The 17,314-nt window shown below is 42.4% G+C and overlaps 1 protein-coding gene across 2 annotated transcripts in view; it reads right to left on the bottom strand.

The window, feature by feature from the left end:
* Positions 1–7,687: 7,687 nt before the first annotated feature.
* Positions 7,688–17,314, bottom strand: part of PKM (pyruvate kinase M1/2) — a 40,467-nt gene continuing 30,840 nt past the window's right edge. Inside the window, exons 9-11 of one of the 2 annotated variants that reach the window (XM_075857719.1) lie at positions 13,981–14,147; positions 10,285–10,466; positions 7,688–8,190 (exon numbers count right to left, since the gene is read on the bottom strand). In XM_075857719.1, coding sequence (XP_075713834.1) covers positions 8,084–8,190; positions 10,285–10,466; positions 13,981–14,147 — 456 coding nt within the window. In that variant the 3' untranslated portion in view covers positions 7,688–8,083. Of the gene's footprint in view, positions 8,191–10,284; positions 10,467–13,980; positions 14,148–14,391; positions 14,559–17,314 lie in introns of both variants that reach the window. The other variant, XM_075857720.1, reaches the window with a different exon arrangement.

Raw genomic sequence — 17,314 nt, forward strand, 5'->3', positions numbered from 1 at the left:
ATTTCATGTGTATTCATTATCAGGACACTAGTAATGTTAGGGCTTGTGTATGAGGCTGCACATAGCGATATATTTATATCGCTAGTGCAGTGTAAATGAATGGAGAGGAGTGCATGATGCCGATTGGTCAGCGTCATGCACTCCTCTGTACAACGCCCACTTGGTCGAAAGTAAACGTACGCCCACTTGGGCAATAAGAAAGCTCATTAGCATAAACTTAAATCGCTCCTAACTTTGTGAAAAAAGATCGTTTTTTTAAATAAAAAGCATTACTGTCACCTACATTATAGCGCCGATCTCCTTATATAGGAGACAGGGCACTTATAATGTGGTGACAGTCTCTTTAAGGTATTCATCTGGGGTGTAGTGAGCATTTTGACCGCACAGGTGTTTCAGCAAATTTATTAGGATTGGACAGTAAAAACAAATAATTCCTTTTGGATAATATGGACTATATGAGAAAAAGCATAAAGTTTATAGAACATTTTCTCCTGAGTACAACTATTACCCATATATGTTCATAAACTGCTGTTTGGACCCACGGCAGGGCTCAGAATGGAAGGAGCACCATTTGACTTTTGCAGCGCAGATTTTGCTAAATTAGTTTCTGGGGGCCATGTTGCAATTGTAGAGCCCCTGAAGTACCAGCACAGTAGAAATTCCCCAGGTGTGATCCCATTTTGGAGACTACACCCCTCAAAGAATTAAATTAGGACTGTAGTGAGCATTTTGACCCCTCAGGTGTTTTATAGATTTTATTGGAATTAGACCACGAAAAATTAAAATGCTTCTGATGTCTTTACAGCTCATAATTTTTCATTTTCACAAGGAAAACCGGAGAAAATGCACCCCAAAATTTGTTACAAATAAAGAAAATACCCCATATGTGGTTGTAAACTGCTGTTAGGACGCATGGCAGGGCTCTAAAGGGAAAGAGCGCAATTCAGTTTTTGGAGTGAAAATGTTAAAAAAGTTTTTTGATGCAATGTTGCATTGCGCTGAGGTACCGGTACAGTGAAAACCCCTGAGCAGTGACCCCATTTGGAAAACTAAACCCCTTTAAGGAATTTATCATGAGTTGTAGTGAGCAATTTGACCCTACACGTTTTGCACAAATTAGTACACAATGGATGTTGCCGATTGAAAATTGCCATTTGCCCAATAGGTTGTTCTCAGCTTGTGCCACTGGAAACATACACCCCATAAATTGTTAAGCAGGTTCTCCAGAGTACATCAATACCCCATACGTTGTCGTATACTTGCGTTTGGGCACTCTGCAGGGCTTGAGAGAGCCGCCATTTGGGGGTAAATTTAGTGGAGTGTATCAGCACATAGTCAGGTAGTATAATAATGGGGTAAATAAATAATAAAATTAACCCAACCATTATGCACAGGCCAGTCTTTTTGTGGCAGGTGTCGCACTTATAAAGGGCGTCTGTGGTATTGTACAAAATATCCGCACTCTAGTATTGCCTAATCTGTGACTTCTTCACTAACCCCATATGCAGCACAAGACCCTAAACCGTCATAGCCTCCACTACATCTACCGGGTCCACCTGTAGGGCCTAACAAAAGACGCACGGTTTTAGGTGAAGGAAAAACATGATACATATGTTTTGCACAGATATTAGTCTTATCTACGGTTTCAGAAAGGAGCTACTAATCGAAAGCGATATGGCAGTCAGCTTTAAAAAAAAAAACGAGAAGACAACGCAGGGCTTAGGCCTCACACACACTCATCTGTAATTACGGCTGAAAATTACAGACGTAACAGCAGACACATTAATTTCTATTGACCACAGACACCTTCCCGTATATTTACGGATGTTTATCAGTGCCGTAGAAATGATCTGCAAATTATAGGCCATGTCCTATTCTTGTCCACAACTGCAGCACGGACTCGCACATAGGCGTCTAAGGGCACTTCCGCAATTGCGGACGGCTATGGATGTGTGTATCCGTAGCTGTCTGATCTGTATTTGTGGACAGCAAAATCCCTTACGGTCACATGTACGAGGCCCTAATCTGCAGGAAATTGCTCAGCAGGAATGTCTGCTGGAGAAAACTAGAATTAGCCAGCCTGTTGGCAGGCCGGCCCCCTGGGATGACGTTTCATCCCAGGAGAATGCTGCAGCCTGTGATTGGTCACATGGGAAGTAATGTCACTTGCGATTCTGCCACACTTGACTGTTGTAGGATTCCCATGAATTCAATGGGGAAAACCCACAACAAAATAGCGACGATTCCGTAAACACAATTGACATCCTGCAGCTTAAAAAAAAACAAGCACCGGAGGTCAATTTGTGTGCGGAATCTCCAAATATCACGTACGCTGCCAATCACAGGCTGCAGCGGTCTCCTGCCATGAAACGTCATCCCAGGAGGGAGGCCGGCCTGCTGCTGCAGTTTTCCACAGTGGAAATTCCATGCGAAAAACTGCACCAGTTTGGTGCGGTTTCTCGCTCAGAATTCCCTGCGGCGCACAGGGTGGATACGCGGCAGGCTTTTACGCAGCATATCCACCGTGTGAGCCTAAAGAGACGCAGTGTAGCCCTGGGTCAAGGGCTTGGTTCACACTGGTTTTAACTTGTGTTTTTTATTTTGGTTGATGAACTCTAATTGAGAAACAAATGCAATAAAAATGCAGAGTGAACACAGCCTAAAAAAAAAAAAAAAAAGTGTATTCACGTGCTACAGAGGAAAAAAGTTAAAATAAAAAATAATCAATAAATTGTGCAGCAATTTCTTTTTACCATAAATTTCGGCAGTTTATTTTGTGCTTAAATTCATGGTAAAAAAAAAAAAAGTGGTTAATCTGGGCGTATTTGTTCTGCACACTACCGTTGTTTACCGGCACACGTAAATACACCCTAAGGGTCAGTTCACACGTTGCGTAAATACTGCGGTCTTTCCACAACGGCATTAGTTGCGGAAAACCCACCGCAAATACAGTAGTAGGAAAGCGGATGAGATCAAACAAATCTCATCCACACGCTGCGTAAATACGGAGCAGAAAACTGATAATTGACCTGTGGTTCGGAATTTTATTCTGCACCATGTCAATTATATATGCGTAAATGTCTATTTGTTGCAGGTTTTCCCCCATTGAATTCAATGGGGAGGTAAATCCCACAACAAAATAGCAGTTGTTGCATTTTTTTTTGCAGCGGGTTCACAACCAAGAAAAAAAATAAATCTTATTCTTACCCAGAAGACTGTGTTCCTCCCTCCCGCACAGCCTCCTGGGATGGCGTTCCATCCCATGTGACCGCTGCAGCCAATCACAGGCTGTAGCAGCGGTCACATGGGATGAAATATCACCCCAGGCAGCCGGCCTGTATGACTTCAGGCGGCTGGCCTCCTGGGATGAGGCTTCATCTCATGTGCCCAGCAGCCAATCACAGGCTGCAGCAGTCTCCTGCGGTTAAACATCAGCCAAGCACTGCAGTTTTCTGCAGCAGACATTCCGGGCAAAAAAAACTGCACAGCTTTTTTTTCCCACGAACTCCCTGCGGCACACAGGGCGGATATACTACATGCTTTTATGCAGTGTATCCACCCAGCTTAATTGATCCCCTAGTTCACTTACCATCGTGTCTATGACCAGCTTAATACTATTGATAAAAGAGCAAAGGTCTGCCAATTTACATATATTGCACCCGGATAACATCCATGTGCAATGCAACTATGGGATTTGAAAAAAATTAAATAGTGATTGAGTAGACCGGTTTAAAGGAAGGGAAGAATGGCCCTTTGTTAGGCCTGTAACATCCAATCTACAACTGCAAAAAGTGAGGAAGGGTTTGATTTTGGTATTCTGGATGTTTCAGTCTTAAAGGGAATGTGTCGCTAGAATAAATTTTTTCAGTTAAACAGTTAGTATATAAGTGATTACACATTGTTTTAATTTTTTCACAAGTCAGGAAATACTATAAATTAGATTCTAAATTTATAACATTTCCATGTGGTGGTCACTAGAGGGAGCAATTCCCAAAATTGCAACATTGGCAATGTGGTAAAGTAACCTCATTGCTTTATGCTGCAAATTTGGGGTAGACACACTCGCTCTAGTGCCCTGACACAATCCCCACTCCCTTATTCTGGCTAGTGCCAGGAGAAGGAGGGTGCTGAATCTTCAAACCTCCTACACTGTGCCGACATTTTCTGAGCGAATGCAGTGTAGGAGGATTAGATACAGTGGTAATCACACAGTATAACAAACGTAAAACACACATCACATACACAAACATAACTTACCTGCTGCTGCCACCTCTGCTCCTATTCCTTGCGTTTTCGCATATGGCTGGAAGTAGTCATCTTACTGTCCGGCCGCGGCGTCCGGTCCACATGAAAATGGCGCCGGATTTCGCTCTGCCGAAAACCTTCCTTTTGGTCAGTGTGGGAGCGGCGCATGTGCTGTTCCCACACAGACGGTTCCCGTTGGCATTCTCTATGGGGATGTATGTATGTGTCGTATTCCATCTCTGTATGTGTCGTTAATGGACAGATACAGATGGAAAAAAAATAAAAAATGGCAGCCCCCATAGAGAAGTAAAAGAATGAAAAAAGTACAACACAAAACAAAATTAAAATTTATTTTAACATACTAAAAGCAATATTATATAAAAATTTATTTTCGTGACACCTTCCCTTTAAACTACTCGTATTTATTACTGCATGTATGTGAACCATTTAGGACATTTGCTATAAACTGGTCTATTACAGAATACAACTAAGGCCTTATTCACATGAAACAGACATGGAAAAAAAAAAACAGCCGTTTTTTCATGTCCGAGTTTCACCTGTGTGGGATCGGGTTTTATGGACCCCATAGACTTGAGTCTATGGCGGGATCTGTGAAAACAGGACATGTTTTATTTTTCAACGGATCCTTTACACGCTCCGTTGAAACAACGGCTGTGTGAACGGCTCCATTGAAATACATACGATAGTGTGAATAAACCCCAACCGGAAAGTTTTGAAACCTGTGTTAATGAGACATGTCATTTCTAGGAGGAAAGTGATGTCACTACAAGGACAGATTTGAAGCACACAGAAGAGTTATAGGAAAGCTAGTAGCACAGTGATGCCACCTGGCATGGATCCCTTTGTTGGGGTGGGCCCAGCATCAGCCAGTAATACTGTGAAGCCTAAAGTGGGCACCCATAGTAAGTGTGTGGGGGGACAGACTACTTTTTGCCACACGAAGGGTGCTGTGAAAGTGTGTGGGGCTTTAAAAGAGGCATCACTGTGTGTGGGGGGGGGGGGGGCACTATACTCTGTCCTGAACAAAGTAGGGCACTATGCTTACCACTCTGAAAAAAAGCCAAACACACAAATAGATAAAAACCGCTATACCTCTATCCTAAAAATGATGAGGCCACAGTGCTGTTTTAGTACTGCACCCCCTCAGTTTCACTCTGCAGTGACAGGATTCATATTAGGATGCTTATGTATCTTCCTCTCACATCGCAGTGCTTCTAGTATACTCCGTGCTGACCACTCATTCACTCCCTGGTGACAGCAGAGTACAGGCTGCTGCTGCGATCTAAGGCTAACCAGAGGCAGAAGCGGTTGTGCACTGTAATATTTTGAGCGCTTCCCACAATTAAATATCCAACACCTCTTTCCTAATTCATTGGGGAGGTATGTTCTATATGTGCTACATCTCTTCTGAAAATATTCTTGCATTATAGTGCCTACCAGATGCTGTGTCATTTGTCTTGTTGCTATTGTTTTATTTAGTGTACTTGTTTGAACTGTAACAAATTGTAAAAGTTTTGGAAAAATAAAGCCTTTCAAAAAAATTTAAAATATCCAACACCTCTCCCTCTTCGGCACCTAAGCAATTTCAGTCTCATTTGCAGAAGTGTCACTGCCTTAACACCTGTAAGAGATATTGCAACCTCTGGTGACCACGTTGTAAAGGAATGTGTCCGTTTATAGCTATGCCATTTGACTCCCCCATACACATTAGATACAACGTTTTGGGGGGAGTTCATTGTAAATGAGGAATGTTTTAGTGGTAATACATGGCAACCACCACATACGCTATTGTCATGTACCAGTATGATCTGGTCTTAAAATACAACCAAACAAATGGTATATATTGATCAGCAACTAATTAAAGATCCAAGTCAATTAGCGTACACCAATTGTTTGCCCTTAAGTTTGGTGCGACTGGGTGCATGGCAGTAGTGTTGCTGGGCCTGGGCACGTGACCCAGATGTTCCAGGCTGGTGTTTGCTTACAGTGGACCTGTCATCATACTATTCTGCCCAGTTTAAGGATAACAGAGTGTGGGGACACATCGCTCTATTGTGCAGTTTAGCTAATAGAGCCCAATAAAGAATGCAACAGACATGAATCTCCTGTATTCATGAGGGGGAGAGCTTCAACAGCCCCACATCTGTAACTGACGGGCTGCTGTGTATCTACATATATACACGGCAGCCATCAACCACCAGTGAGAGGGGTGGGGCCAAATACAAGACATAACGGAGCTACTGAGCATGCATGTCCGCCAGAACTAGATGCTTTGTGGCTGTCGAGGCAATTAAATAAGGGGGCGCCGTAACAACTTTGTACAGAAATATCTAGACCGCATTGAAAATGTTATGTCTTGCATTATCCAACAGTAATAATTGTGGGACTCGATTAAATTTGGCTAGCAAACAGACCCCATTCAGGACACTCGAGTCCACTGGTTTAACCATATAGATTCATGCATTTTAAAGAGATTGCTAAAGCTGGCCATACATACGAGACCCTGCGGCTGACCACTTGCAGAAACTGCTGTCAGATGAACATGTTTATTTCAATCTGGAGAGGGAAATAAGCTGCCGGCAGGGATGTCTGGAAGGGACTTCTCTCCCGTGGGAACAAAGAGTAGGACATGTTGAAAACCAACATGCCTGATCCTTTTTTTTACCCCTGATGTCTGCCACCATGGGGAAAGTTAGTAGGTGCCCATACACAACTGCGTCGGCTGATCCCATCGATACTGTGGGATTCGGCCGCCTTTCATGTCCAGGGTATGCCCAGGTTAAATTCGATGTATGACACTCACTTTAATACAAGAGTGCAATAGTTATTTTGCTAATAGACTGTTCCTGAGAACGGACTTACAAGATGCCAATTGTCTCATAAGTAATAAGTTCACTCTTCATCTTGCCACAACTAACAAGTGACCAATCCTAAAAATACAGATATTGACAAATTAAGTAACTGGTCCATCCTCAGGGTATGCTCAGTTTTCTTGCAGGCAGAAAAATCTCTAAAAATAAAAAATAAAATAGATCTTGACCTGCCTGCACTCTTTGCGACGTCAGCCATGGAGTGCAACGAAAACCGCTTTCTCTGCCTCCCATTGATGTCAATGGGAGGCAGAGACTGAAACGCCTGAAGAGCATTTTTTTGGGCTCGTGTGAAACAACGCCTCAAATTGAAGTCAATGGGAGGCGATTTTGGTGCGATTTCTACATCAAACACAACAGCAAAGAAAAAAAAAAAAAAAAAAAAAAAAAAGACCTGAACTAGGCCTCAGCCAACCAGATTGGTTATGGTCAGTCTTCAGTTTAGTGCGATTTAGCAGTTTAAGCGAGCCGAAACCCCCACGTGTATACATTTTTCGTATGAGTGTTCCACTTATATGCATACCCCATCATAAATAAAACAAACAAGGTGCTCAGTAGCATGGTTTTATTTATCCCTAAACTCAGCACACTGCTGCAGGTTGTTAAGATGGGATATGAACATCCCCATTACCACACCACAAGTTATACAGCGATCCAAAGACAACACACAAAGGACACTCACAGCGCACACTGATATGGGACACTAGGAGAGGAGTGTGAGCATAAATAACACTATTCCCATGGAGTGCAGCACTTCTAAGAACTGGCGATTACTAGAGGGAGTGTAAAGAGCAGCAGGACAGTGCCATGTCCGCACACAGTAATGCCTCTGTCCCATACAACAAAATGGGCTAAATGTGGCTGCGAGTGCTTCTGAAATGGGCAAAACCGTTCTAAGTGCAGAAAAAGGAGGGGGATGAGCGGGAACTGCTGGAATATGGTAACATTTAAGGAACTGGGACCACCCTCATGGTGTTGGTAAAACCGGACCCTGGCTGCCAGCCAGTTAGCACGATGACACAGTCACCAGCCTTGAAGAAACCACGGGCTTTACCTTAAAAACAAAATGTAAATAGGTTACTTTTAAAAACAAAACAGAAGGCAGAGAACAGCAAAATGCAATAATTTATATCTAAAAATCTTAACCCAAATCTTCCATAAAACTGCCATATGCAGCCTAACAAATATTCTAGGTCTGTGCACGTCTCTACCATGTTTTTTTTCTACAGATCTGCATTCCATTTACTAGTTACAGCTAAGCATGCGACCTGCCAACATAGGACTGGAAGCCATTCTCCATAACCGAGCTGTTTCTGGCTTCACGGGTTAAGCCTCCCTGCCCTGTGCTCCCCCATGTCCCTATCTGAATTATTATCTGTGACCTAAGGCCTTAATTACACGAGTGGCGCATCGCACATGAAACTGTTTTTCACGTCCGAGGTGCATCCGTACTCAACGCTGCGGGACGCGATATCTCGCATCCCCCATAGATGAGTCTATGGAGGGATGCGTGAAAAGAACGGACATGTCCTATTTTCCCACAGACCCTTCACATGGTCTGTTGAAACGGCCGCTGTGTGAACGGCCACATTCAATTACATAGGTCTGTGGGACGGCCGCTGTTTCAATGGCCGTCCCACGGATGTTTAACACGCTCGTGTGAATTAGGCCTAACCGTTAGGCAAAAAAATATAAAAAATATAGGCATCACTCAAATAGTGGAGAAGAATCGAGTGATTTATCAAGCTTGATAAAGGCCAACAAGCCGAAATGTCGCTCACTGGATTAAAATCACTTTTGAATCTATTTGAGTGCTGTTTACCTTCTTTTGCCCTGGGGAGAGTTGGGACCATACTCTGGTCTGACATACCCTATAGAACCAGAAACATATGGAGTGCTGTTCCCATGTTTGTTCTCTACCATGACAGTTAGGGTATGTTCACACGGCTTCTCAAAACACGGAGCGGTTTTCAGGCGAAAACAGCTCATGATTCAGCCGTTTTTGTAGCAACTCGCGGCTTTCGGGGCGTATTTTACGGACGTTATTGGAGCTTTTTTTCAATGGAGTCAATGAAAAACTGCTCCAACAACGTCCCAAGAAGTGACATGCACTTTTTCGCGGGCATCTTTACGCGCCGTCTTTTGACAACAACGCGTAAAACACCTCATGGGAACAGAACACCGTAAAACCCATTGCAAGCAATGGGCAGATGTTTGTAGGCGTAATGGAGCAGTTTTTTTCAGGCGTAAAACACCTGAATTACGTCTGAAAACAGTGCGTGTGAACATACCTTTAGTTTATGTACAGATTTTTTTAAATTCATGAAATAAAATTTGTTTTATCTTTTGACTTGTATCCCATTAAAAATGAATCTCCACAGACAAAAAGGGGGCAGGTCGCCATCCTTGCACTACTGACACATGTTGCTGTGTCTCATCACTTAGCCCAGGTTTTTCTCCTCATTTTTTGCACTTCGCACTTTACAATTAATTCATGGAGTCTGATGGAATAGTGGTAGAGGTTTTCTATTGGATTTCCTGTGGAGGCTGGTAAGAGATAAGAACTACGCTGTTTCCAGACACAAATGTCCGATATTTACTTTGCACTTTTATTGTATTCTATACCAATGTATATGTGGATACATGATTGATATTTGAACCCTCGGGTAAAACGGTCTTGTGTTTGGCAGTCTTTTTTGTCATCTGTGGAGATTCATTTTTAATAGTTTATGTACAGATTTTTTTAGAATTTATGAAATAAAATTAATATTTTATCTTTTGACAAAGACTCTGGTTTCTCTTTTTGGTACTATAATATATGTAAAGAGTACAGTCATGTTATGTGGGGAATGGTCTATGTAAAATGATACATGTATATACCCTGTGGATAGGTTCCATGACAGTTAGGAACCTAGACTGTTGGTCAGACAGGAAGTGATGTCATTGATAGGAAGACATCATTTGGAGCAGAAGGGGGCATTGCTCAGGAATAAGATTGCAATCACCTTTCATGCCAGGTTGTATCGGTTATAAATCAAATGTTCTACCGCAAGATCTTTCTAACTTTTATATATACAAATACAGACAATCGCGCACGGTCTGCATTGATTACTCTAGTTAGTCTGTTCTGCACCACAACCAGTCTTACCAATTTCCATGGCAAAGTTAACCCTATGATCCACATCTTCTGCCCAGGCCTGATTCACTGGCTCTTTGTATAGTACAGGAAAGATACCCCGGTAGAGATGTGCTTGCCGTGCGGTTTGTCCATTACGGGTCACCGCTATTATTGGAGCACGTGGACGATACCGAGCTACCAAATGTGCAGACCTGCAAACAGAGAGTGTAGAGGTTTTTCAAGGCAAAAATTAGTATTTTGCATTTAACCCATAGGTTTGTTTATCCACTTAAAATTCTGTGCTAGATATGTAGAAAGGTGGCTGAGAAGTGGTTGTCAGTTTATAAAAACATGAATCAGACTGTTAACAGAAACCTTAAAAAAGGTGTTATCCAAGACTGTCCACAATCAGCAGCAGGACAGGGCTTAACCCCTTCCTGACATTTGATGTATCCATACGCCAAAGTCAGGTAGGCGAAGTATGGAACGGGCTCACTGAGTGAACCCGCTCCATACGATGTCGGTGTCAGCAATTTGTTACAGCTGACAGAGTAACGAGCGGCATCGCGCTTGAGCGCAACCCCGCTCGTTTTACTCGTTAAATGCTGCGGTCAATAGCAACCGCAGCATTTAAATTGTTAGAGGGGGCCGCCCCCCCCCCTCTTTCTAACAGCTCAGCGCTGGATCGAGGGGGGGCACTTTAGGAGGTGGATATCTGCCATTTTCTTATGTTTTGCAGTCCCCTACCCTGCTGCAGAAACTTTCCGTATAACCCCTTTAACTCCACACACACACGTTACTGAAACAGACTCACAGCATAGGATTTCCTTATGTATAGGAGGTACACAGAGTACCTGAATCCCTATACAATAGAGCCACAGGCAACTATGTCATCGTATGGTGCAGTATTATGAAAATATACTCAACTAAAAGCAATACTTCTAGAGGAATATACCTCCGTAATACGACAGCTGGTGGAGTATGTAATAATTTTTTTGTTTGAATTCATGTGGAACCAAACAGAATTTTATTTTTTATTCTTTCAGTAGCAACTGCTCCTCGTTTTAATCCTGTAGTAGGGATGGAGGCACACTAGAAATCAGGATATTTGCACTCCCATTATTAAAGGGCTTATTCACATGACCGTGGGGAAACGGACATGAAAAACTGCCGTTTTCACCCGTGTGAGCTTCTCACTCAGACCACCCTCTACTCCGATTCAGGAAGAGCAGCTTTTCATTCTGCCCCTCAGCTTTCAAATGACACCAAGATAAACGGGTGCAGCACTGGTAAAAAGCAAAGATTCTGTGATTTAGAATACAAGCACTAGTACATCAATTGTGCTGCGTTAACATTTTAGTCAGAGCAATCTTTTAAAGTCATGGCAAATTGTATATGTCCATGGCAGTGAAAGCGTTAAAGTCTTTTACTTAATAATGGAAAGGTTACCTGTAAAAGTTGGTGTTCAATGAACCAAACTGTGGCAATTGTGTATGTAAAATTAAACCCTTGTACATTAAGTGTAAACCGATTTGTAAAATTTATTGCCTCAGATTCAGTCATTTCACAAACGTTTGATGTGGTGAATCCCAGAGATCGAGGATCAGCATTTATCCAAAGGGTCTTTTACACCGGCCGACACTCGATGCAGCGAGCGCCGATCAGTGAGACATTGTTGATCGGCGCTTGTTTGCTCCTGTCACACAGAGCTATGGATGGGGACGAGCAGTCGTTACTCCAATCGCTCGTCCCCATACCCATAACTATACGATCAGCAAATGAATGTGTTTGCTCGTTCATCTGCTGATCGCTGCCATGTTTACACTGGACAATTATTGGCAACAAGGGTTATATGAACGCTTATCTGCACGATAATCGCCCAGGGTAAAACCCCCTTATCACTACGTTTCTAGCAAGAGCTCCAGCTAAATCTGAAAATAAAGTTAGAGAGAGAGCTCTATAAAATGGACTAAGTGCCAAATTTGTTTTTAAAGAGGCTCTAGCACCACATTATAAGTGCCCTGTCTCCTACACGGGCGCTGTAATGTAGGTGACGGCAATGCTTTTTATTTAGAAAAACGATTTTTACCACTTTATTAGCGATTTTAGCCTTTGCAAGTTTCTTAATGCCCAAGTGGGTGTATTTTTACTTTAGACCAAGTGGGCGTTGTACAGAGGAGTGTATGACGCTGACAAAGCAGAGTCATGCACTTCTCAGTTCATATACACTGCACTAGCGATTATAGCTATATCGCTATGTGCAGCCACAAACACTACTGCAGTGTCCTGATAATGACTATATATTACCTCCAGCCAGGACGTGATGTGTATTCAGAATCCTGACACTTCTGTATCTTTTCTGTGAGATTTCCAGAAAGGCAAACGTAATCTCGCGAGATTACGATGTAAACTGTCATTTACAACGAGATTACGTTTGCCTTGCTGGAAATCACAGAAAAGATCAGGACACTGCAGTAATGTTAGTGAGTGTGTGTGTGTGTGTGTGTGTGTGTGTGTGTGTGTGTGTGTGTGTGTGTGTATATGAGGCTGCAGATAGCGATATAGCCATAACGCTAGTGCATGACGCTGAATGGTCAGCGTCATACACTCCTCTGTCCAACAGCAGAAAAAAATGGGACATAGTAAGTATGGCCTTTTTTGTGGTTTTGAAGTTAAGTGGGTGGGTGAAAACCCGTTTCCAACAGGACGCAGACAGGTCAAAAAATGCTGCATAAGGAGGGTGCATTAAATAGTTTTTCTAAATAAAAAGCATTACGGTCACCTACATTATAGCGCCGATCTCCTTATGTAGGTGATAGGGCACTTATAATGAGGTGACAGTCTCTTTAAATGTTTATTGAAACGGTAATTTCCTTGTCTACAGGCATTGAACATGATCTCTATGACCCTGCTATAGAAAGTAAAGTGCTATAAATAACCAGCAAAGAAAAGGTCACAGAGTGAAGGAACCACCATGAGAAAAGGTCATCTGAAATAAGAGTAGCAAATTAAGCTGTCTGAAGTACTAGAGGGAGAAGGGTTTTAAAAAAACAAAAAAAACCACCTGTCCTGAGATCCTACCTCTGACCAATTCCCCCCCCCCCCAGCACAACTATGGAATTGGCCATCTCTATTATCAATTGTTCAAAAGGATTCGATTTTTTGTGTACTTACAAAATTAACACAATACCATCAAAGTCCTTGGTCTGCATGACCTTTCAGTTAAAGGGCAATTCCAATCTTATAAAATGATGGCATAGCCAAGGGATATGCTATCACTTTATGCTCGGTGGGGGTTCGACCTGTGGGACCCCTACCAATCTGGAGAATGAAAAGGCTGCAGCACCGCAGTCCCTTCATAATTTCTTTGCACAGCATTGCCCCAGCCACCTGCTGTGCAGGAAACTACAGCATGGACCCATTTAAGCGAATGGGGCAGACTGCAGTTCAGTCCAGCCAGTAGGCTCGGTGCACTGCTATTAGTCTCCAGTACTGTAGAATGTAGCACGGTCTCGTACTGCAAAATTACAAGCAGTATTTAAAAATCTTAAATGGAGAAAAAACAAAAACGCTTGTTTGCTACATCAGTGCAATAAAGTAAGGGCATTAAAACATTAACAATGCATCAATTCTTCATTCTTTCAACAAATTTACCTCTAGGACCACGACCTCAAAAAGGGGATCATATGTACACCACAACTTTAAAAGTCCCCTCCCCACTCCTACCTGCCAGATTTGGTAAGGACGATGATTGCTCCACTACAACATTTGAATGACGCTTCCACTGCTCCAACAGCAGTCGCTTCGGTTGGATCCTGGGTCAACGGTGACACACGTCTCAGCTCTTCAAACAGCTGTCTGTGGTAAATGGCTGCCTCCGCCTCGCGAGCGATCTAACAGCAATTGGATAATTTTGCCAAATGCAGGCAATGGGAGGGCAATGAGCAAAAAGGAGGGGGAACAGGATGGGAGACATTCACATCAGTCAGACTTGATATTTCTTTATTACAGAGCCTACTTCACCTGATACCATTCAGATAACATCCATACTATTGACCTGCCTCATCTGTGGATTGGAATAGCGCAGAAGGTTGCAGCGTTAACAGCAAAGAGAATAATGCTGCAGATGAGCCCTACCTGCCAGATTCTGTCAGAACTATGAGCGCTCTTGCTAAACATTTAAAAGATGCCCCCACTGCGCCTACAGCCATCGCTTCCAAAGTGTGCTTTGCGCTAATGGTGAGACGGGAAAGTTCCTCGAAGAGTTGGCGGTGGAAAGCAGCAGCCTCGGCCTCCAGAGCAATCTGTGAGCCGGAGGGGATGAGAGAAGGAAAAGTAGGAGAGGAGAGAAGAGAAAGGGGTACAAACCAAAGAAAGAAAATGAAGCAGAGTGATCCTCTGCACTTAAAACTAGAGTCAAAAGTCACAAGGTTAGAGCGGAAGAGAAGGAAACACTAGGGTTAAAGAACAAACTAAAAACTAGGAAACTGAATGAGAAAAGGGACAGAACAATGGTAATAAAGATCAATCAGGCTGTTGTATCCAATACAGGATATTACAGACCACATGGAGAGGGACTCCTGAATTATTATTTTTGCTACAAAAGCATAGAGAGATAACAAAGAATAAAAAAATATATAGACACCACTCCAGTGAATCTGAAAACCCCAAAAAAAAAAAATCAGACTCCAGCCTGGTGATTATAGTCACTAAAGGCCCTTTTACACTGGGCAAGTATTGGGCAGACAAGAGTTGATAGAACGCTCGTTGCCGATAATTGCCCTGTGCAAACAGGGCACGAGCTCGTACATCTGCGGATCGTACAGTTTAAAAAAACACAAAAAAAAAACAACTGATTATCGTTGTCGGCAGCACATCTCCCTGTAAACAGGGAGACGTGCTGCCGACATGACAATGTATGGGGACGAGTGATCTGAGTTACAAGTGTTCGTCCCCTACATAGCTCCTTGTGACCGGAGAAAACGAGTGCCGATCAACGAGCTGTCTCGTTGATCGGCGCACGTTGCACTGGCCGAAGTTGGTCGGTGTGATGTGGCCTTCAGGCAGAATCAGCTGTTAAATTTTGTACAAACAAGATAAAATGCCACTAAGATGCCTTCTGTCACATTTTCCTTTAAGTAAAACTATCACAGGCACGGAAAAATCTTAGGAAGTTGGTGGTGTAAGATTGTTGTGTAAAAGGTTAATGCTAGTAAGCCATCGCTAGATTAATAAATTGCTTTATCCAGAAATACTACACTTATTTTAATAACAAAAAACATGGAATGACAAAAACATTGTTTCTTTGAAATGTATAGTATTAGTGTTTCAATAGGGCCTTAAAACACCATAAAGATATGGTTGTCTACCCAGACTCTAGTTCTCCCCTAGCAGCAGTGTTTTAGTGTTTCCTTCCATGGGAAATCAGTCCTGTGAGAAGTTCTGTTTCATGCATGAAGTGGCCTGCAATCCGGTTCTGTATTGCAGACCACATCACAGGCTGAAATGTACAAATGAAAAAATTCCTTTTGTATTCTTTAGGTGTACTTATTGTGCCCCCCCCCCCCCCAGCTTTCTAAATATGTCCAATATTCAGTGGAGATTAATTTTATAACATTGGTGAGAGCTCAGATTTCCCTGTCCAAAAAAACCAAACAAATTTATTACAGTAAGGAATGGGCCTTATTGCAAAATGGCTGAAAAATGGTGTATTCACAAGGTGCGGTCATTTTGCCGCCATATTTGACTGCACCCTTTGTATTCTAGAATGTTTTTCTGCTTTTGATCCACTACAGTAAATGTAATATGTAGAACATGAAAGCAGGCTAGTGTAAGACTTACAGACAAGGCCTTCGTACCCCATGCAGCACACTGCCACATTTCTCTATCACAGCAAAAAAAAAAAAAAAAAAAAAAGGGACGTACGGAGCATGACTTGGCACACACTGTAGTTATGGTTACATCAGATACAGTTGTATGTGCAGTGCATTTCATACAAACATGCATGCACTGCAGTGATTGCCAATAATAAAATGGCCACTTAGAAATTCTATCAATTGGGAAAATGCAAGCGTTACACTTTCTGTAAATTTCTTAATTTAGGCCATATAGCTAACCCCACAATTTAGTTGTGCAGGTCATTAAAGTGTGGGACACATGATATAATGGCTTAGTCATTGTGGCTTACAAGATGATAATCTGGCGGGTATTCAGTACATGCAGGCCATCAGTCACATGTGCGTTGTGCAATTACACTACTTCTGGGAAATTTCCAGAAAAACTTTGCACAAAAGAGGGAAGAAAAAAAAAAAAAAAAAAAAAGATTGTACTACTCATTTCTAAATGCGTTGTTCCATTTGGGATATCGCTATTCAACATAGCTTTATAAGCCAGTTGAAGTCCTGTGTGGACATAGGTCTGCAATTGTAAATCTAAGCTTACATACACCTTAGGAATTGTGAAAAAAGGTTTTAATAAACGTGACTGGCATTTAATCCTAGTACACATTTCCTCTTAGGTCAGTTAGATCACATTCTTGAAATCTACTGGTGATCCTAATACTAGAGACAATGATGTGTCAGCTTTTATTTATTTTATCACTTTCCCAGTGGATCAATTTACATACATGTGGTAAGGGTCCTCTTACACGGCCAGAAATGGGCAGTGTAAAGGAGACAGCTTTGATCGGTGCTTGTTTGCTCCTGTCATGAGGAACTATGTATGGGGTTGAACTCTCAGTACTAAGAACACTCCTCCTTATAAAATTCTATCATGTCAGCAGACCGTCTCCCTGACTACACAAGGGGATATGCTGCAGACAAAGATATTATCGGCTGCATAAACGATACAATCAGCCGAAGAACCATTGCCGATTTCTTTGCTTGACATCATGGGAAAAAAAAAATCAATAGAAATCAGCCAAGGGCCAAGCAGGCCTTGAAGGTAGGCTTTAAAATACTGCCGCAGTTACACCCCCAATTATGTCAGTTAGCCTATCAGAAGCTTTTAAAGCCATTACAGTTATCTGCATCGGAATAAATAAATAGCGCAGGGAGCTGTC

The sequence above is a fragment of the Rhinoderma darwinii genome, chromosome 3, assembly GCF_050947455.1.
Source record: "Rhinoderma darwinii isolate aRhiDar2 chromosome 3, aRhiDar2.hap1, whole genome shotgun sequence".
Classification (NCBI taxonomy): Eukaryota; Metazoa; Chordata; class Amphibia; order Anura; family Rhinodermatidae; genus Rhinoderma; species Rhinoderma darwinii.